This window comes from Cyprinus carpio, chromosome B15 (assembly GCF_018340385.1).
Source record: "Cyprinus carpio isolate SPL01 chromosome B15, ASM1834038v1, whole genome shotgun sequence".
Classification (NCBI taxonomy): Eukaryota; Metazoa; Chordata; class Actinopteri; order Cypriniformes; family Cyprinidae; genus Cyprinus; species Cyprinus carpio.
In genome coordinates this window covers 1,630,864-1,636,648 of record NC_056611.1, presented here as the reverse complement: position 1 = coordinate 1,636,648, position 5,785 = coordinate 1,630,864, and the positions used below count along the sequence as shown (strand labels likewise).

Sequence of the window (5,785 nt, the reverse complement as noted above, 5' to 3'; positions counted from 1 at the left end):
TATATACACACACACACACACACACACACAGTACACACTCATTTAGTATGTATATATATATGCTTATAGTAATTAATATATTGATCAATTATTATGCATAATATATTGCATGTATTAATTTTACAGGCAATGTCTGGTATCTGAAATATTTGGTATCTGAGAGATGACCGAGGGTCTGAACCATGTCATGAATCCAGCAACAGGCTAAATAATAAATATGTATAGTAAATATATATTTGTGGCAAAGATTTCCATTAAAACTCAAAGTCTCAAATTCACAGGTTCATAAAATGTAATGTACATCATGATTGCATAATGTATACAGTAAAATCATACAATCATTGAACTTTGTTAACATTCTGTGCAGCATCAATTACAGCTATTTGCAAGCGTTTATAATCCATAGAATTTTTTTACGGATTTTAGGAAAATTCAAACCATAAACCAGAGGGTCCAGGATGGGTGGTACAATGAGAAATTCTAATGAAAGAATGATTGACAGCCCTATAGGGAGTTGCAAAGTTGCAACCCGACTCAAAGTGACCTCGCAAAAAATAGCTACTGAGAAATTTAAGAGGATCACTATGTGTGGAATACACGTTTGATATGCTTTTCTCCTGAAATCTAATGAGCTTTTTCTACAAATTATAAGAATTTTAACATAAGAGTATAATATAAAACTTAAAGGCATGATAGCAGTTGTGGTCAGTATGAAAAAGCCAAAAACATTATTAACAATAGTGTTTGCACAAGAAAGCTTGACAATTTCAAAGTTGTGACAGTAAACCTTCCACAGTTTGTTACCACACATTGTGAGTCTGGCATTTAATATACCAGAAATACCAAGACAAAGCATTGGATAAATCCAGCTTATAGATATTAAAACAGATAAAATCCTGGGGGTCATTATGTTGTTGTATTGTAATGGTTTACTGATTGCTACATACCTGTCAAATGCCATTAACATTAATATTGTGTATTCATTTGATGCATATGAATAAATGACAAAAGCCTGTAAGATACATGCTGCACGGGAGACTGAGTGTGTATCAGACAGCAAGTCTGTCAGTAACCTTGGGAAAAAAGCAGCTGTTCCAAACACAGAGTTGACGGATAAACATGAAATCAGAATGTACATGGGCTGGTGCAATGTACTTTCCAAAAAAATTGCAAGAATAATAAGGGCATTAAAGAATACAATAGCACAATATAGAATAAATCCCAAACCAAAGAAAGCATATCTTATGTAGCCAATATTTTCAAACAACATCAAGTACAAATATGTTCCATTTTCCATTTTCCATTAACCAAAGAATGGATTTCATTGACCTGGGGATGAGAACAAAAAAAAAAGTTAATGTTTTTTTATGTATCTTACAAATATACAGTTTTGATGGTTGTCAGCTTTTGATAACCACAATTTTTTAAATAATACATTGTCTGAATATAAAGTACTTTATGAATTATTCAATCTGTTAAACAAAATACATGTGATTGCATTGCCAGAAATACCTTCTGTGATTTGATCCGAAATTACCATCACTTCATTTTCAAATAATGTGCGAATGTGCAGAGAATTAGCTCTACATGTGCTGTGGTTTAGAAGAACTTAGAGTCACCAGTGTATGCTGTTTTTTATAGTATAAAAACATGTCTCTGGAGACCTCTCTGCTGTGCTTGATTTGCATAACAGCACAGACTCCTAGAATCCTTAAAACGGGTTGTGTGGCACAGTGGTCAAATCTCTTGTAACTCAAAATTTACTAACTGAACTGTAAGCTATTGTTGCAAACAATTTGCTACAAAATACATATTTTTTACACATTTACAAAATGCATACTTTTAACACACTGCAGATGCAGCCATATCTTTACACACCAAGCTGGTACTGTAACTGTCTCTTGATAATTTTATTGCACATTTCAGAGAGGTTTTTGGTAAGCCAGTAGGCGATACCTCTGTCTGTGACCAGTTATATCATCTCCTGCAAGGTTCTCTGTCCATAACTGATTACGCTATCACGTTCTGAACATTTGCAGCAGCCAGTGGCTGGAATGAGTGCACACTTCTGACCACCTACTGGCAGGGTCTAGAGCCGAGAGTGCGACTTCAGCTCATAGCCTATGATGATTCCTATGGCTTGGAACGATTTATGTCCATCCGACATGCTACTCGTATGCTGTCTTGCATTGCAGAACATCAACTTTCACCATACACTCCACTCCTACTCCCGCCAGACACCATCAGCCCTCCAGAACCAAGGTCATGAACCCATGCTAGTGGATGGCTCTCGACTCCTCCTCATGGGAGCGGCAGAGATGGCTGAACCAGAGCTTATATTTGTACTGTGAAGCTGGGGGGGCATGTAATTGCGGGATGCCCAATCCGTCCACCATGACTTATGGTGAGTGTCATTTAAGCCATCAATAGTTAATATGCAGCCCCCTCCCCTATGTTGTAAAACTTACTTACTGCATCTGGTATCTCCTTACCAGTACACGCCCTCCTTAACTCTGGGTCAGCCGGGAACTTCATCTCCGGGAAGCTCTGCCGCCAGCTCAATCTCCCAACCAAGACCACCTACCAGGTCCAATCGGTGTCCGAAAATCCACTCAGCCGGAGACGTGCATCACCATGTGGGTCCTCTTCACTTGCAAGTTGGACAATTGCATGAGGAAACACTCCATCTCCTGGTTCTAGAGGATACCACCGCTGATGTGATCCTAGGGCATCCTTGGTTGGTGCAACACAATCCTATCATCTCCAGGAGAACTGATGAGGTCCTGAAGTGGGGCAGTACCTGTTTTCCTGACTGTTTTCATCATATTCCTTAGTCATCACCTCCTCACTCTGAAACCCTCACACTCAACTCCAAGTCCATCAAGAGCCCAGTCGAGAAACAGTCAGTCAACATTCCAGCCTGTTACGCCCCTTTCAGTGATGTATTCTGCCCAAAGAAAGCCTCCCAGTTACCTCCGCAAGGGCCATGGGACCGTGCAATATATCTGATTCTGGGTGAGCCAGTGCCCCATGAAAAGATTTACCCCTTATTACTCCCAGAACAGAAGGCCATGGAGTATATTGAGGAGAATTTACATAAAGGCTACATACACCCTTCTACGTCCCCTGCTGCTTCAAGCTTTTTCTTTGTGGCCAAGAAGGCTGGAGATTTAAGGCCTTGAATTGATTACCGATCACTGAATAAGAGTACCGTCAAGTTTTGCTATCCACTTCCCCTCGTCCCAGCAGCATTGGAACATGTCAGTGGAGCCACCGTCTTCACCAAGTTAGAACTCTGCCACACGTACAACCTCATCCAGATATGTGAGGGGGACGAATGGAAGACTGCATTCGTGACCCCTACTGGGCACCATGAATATCTTGTCATGCCTTATGGACTAGTAAATGCCTCCTCTGTATTCCAGGATTTCACGCATGAGGTATACCAGGAGTATCTACACTGGTTTGTCCTTGTCTACATTGATGACATCCTAATCTACTCCCGGAGCATGGCCGAAAATCGCCACCACGTTGCGGAGGTCCTTAAATGCTTGAGAGAACTTCAGCGCTTCCTGGGATTCTCAAACTTTTATAGAAGATTCAACTACCACTACAGCTCCATAACCAGTCCACTCACTAGTTTGTTGAGAAACAAGCCCAATTCACTGTCCTGGTCACCAGCTGCCACTGAAGCCTTTGAAGCCCTGAAGAAAGCTTCACCTCTGCACCGCTCTGCATCCATCCAGACCCCAACAAGCCCTTTGTAGTGGAGGTAGACGACTCCACTATTGGAGTAGGAGCAGTACTTTGACAACAACAGGGAACTCTATCCAAACTCCATCCATGTGCCTTTTTCTCTCGCAAACTCATCCCGGCAGAGAGAAATTACGATATTTGCAACAGGGAACTCCTTGCTACCAAGTTAGTACTGGAGGAATGGAATCATTGGTTGGAGGAAGCACATCATCCATTCAGTGTCCTCACTGGCCATAAGAACCTGAAATATCTGCAAGACACCAAGAGAATCAATCCTTGCGGATGCTCTCTCATCTAAATGCTCCTGAAGAGGTCAGTAGGAACCAGAATCCATTATCTCCAAGGAAATCATTGTAAACCCCATCCAATGGAACAATAATCCAGCTACCTCCACCAATGCTTCAACGACCACTACGCCGGGCTGTCCACAGGGAGTGCAGTATGTCACCAGAGTACAACACACAACCCTGATTCAATCCGTTCACACTTATTTGGGTACTGGCCACCCAGGGGCTAACAGCACCATGTCGCTGCTAAAAGATCGCTTCTGGTGGCCCAGTATGGCCAGGGATGTGAGAAGGTTCGTCCAAGGCTGTTCCGAATGTGCCATTGCCAAGAGCCCACGCCACCTACCATCTGGCAAACTTCTCCCACTGCCCGTTCCCAAACGCCCTTGGTCACACCTAGGAGTTGACTTCATCACAGATCTGCCGGCCTTAGATGGTAACACATGTGTTCTAGTAGTCATTGATCGATTCTTTAAATCCTGCCGTCTTCTCCCCCTCAAGGGCCTACCCACAGCTATGGAAACCACTGAGATCTTGTTTAACAACATCTTCAGATATTACAGAATCCCACAAGACATTGTCTCAGACCGTGGGTACACTTCCAGGGTGTGGAAGGAATTTTTCTCCCTTCTAGGTGTGACCATAAGTCTATCGTCAGGATACCATCCCCAGTCTAACTAGCAGACGGAGAGGAAAATACAGGAAATAGGATGTTTCCTACAAACCTTCTGCCATGGCCACCAGTGCGAGTATGTATTGAGCAGCTGTTGCATCACATATTTGCTTTTCCGCTGAGGAGCCGAGCTAGTGACTCAACCATACAGCGTAGGTACAACGACTGTGGCGATGGGACATACATCTCCGCTCCCTCCTTCAGGGAATGAGGGTTACATATGTAACCGAGAGGTTCCCTTTCAGTCTGTCAAATTCGATGTACATCGGAACTGACCAACGAATTGGGGATTATCTACCAACACGCCACTGTCGCTGGCCCTTCCAGCCCTCTGCTTGAGACTCCTGGACCGCCCCCAACTGTTGGAGCAGGAGCCAGGGCTCTAAACAAAGAAGGTCAGTCACTGCTGTTCCGCAAGACCCACTCAGTGTGACTATTTGAATAACACCGGGAAAGCGTGCCCTAAAAGGGAAGGGGATGCTGCGGAGGCCACATCCTGCCTGTAGAAATGGCACTAACAACCTGTCCCTCAATGTGGAGAACACAAAAGAGGTTGTGATGGACTTCAGGAGAAACTCCGTTGACCACCCCCCACTGACCAGCACTAAATTCCTGGGGGTGCACATCACAGAGGATCTCACCTGGACCATCAACACCATGTCACTCTCCAAGGAGGCACAACAGCACCTACACTTTCTCCGCCGGCTGAAAAGAGCAAGTCTGCCTCAACCCATCCTCACCACATTATACATAGGAACCATAGAGAGCGTGCTGATCAGCTGCATCACTGTCTGGTATGGGAACTGTAGTGCAGCAGACCGCAAGACCCTCCAGCGGACAGTGAACACAGCTGCAAAGATCATCGGTGCCCCTCTCCCCTCCATCCTGGACATTTTCCTTACACGATGCTCCAGCAAAACCAACAGTATCGTGAAGGACCCCACCCATCCCTTCCACAGTCTCTTCCAGCTCCTACCATCAGCAAGACGATACCGGAGCATCAGAGCCTGCTCTGCCAGACTGCTCAACAGCTTTTCCCCCCAGGCTGTAAGAGCCCTGAACTCAAATC

General features: G+C 44.2%; 1 protein-coding gene across 1 annotated transcript; it reads right to left on the bottom strand.

Moving 5' to 3' along the window:
- Positions 1–379: 379 nt before the first annotated feature.
- Positions 380–1,297, bottom strand: LOC109100331 (putative gustatory receptor clone PTE03). The gene has a single exon (XM_019113803.2). The coding sequence runs from the start codon at positions 1,295–1,297 to the stop codon at positions 380–382; it is 918 nt and encodes a 305-aa protein (XP_018969348.2).
- Positions 1,298–5,785: the final 4,488 nt, after the last annotated feature.

Excerpts from the sequence above, each read along its gene's own strand:
- LOC109100331 (XM_019113803.2), bottom strand. The coding sequence starts at position 1,297 with ATGGAAAATGGAACATATTTGTACTTGATGTTGTTTGAAAATATTGGC.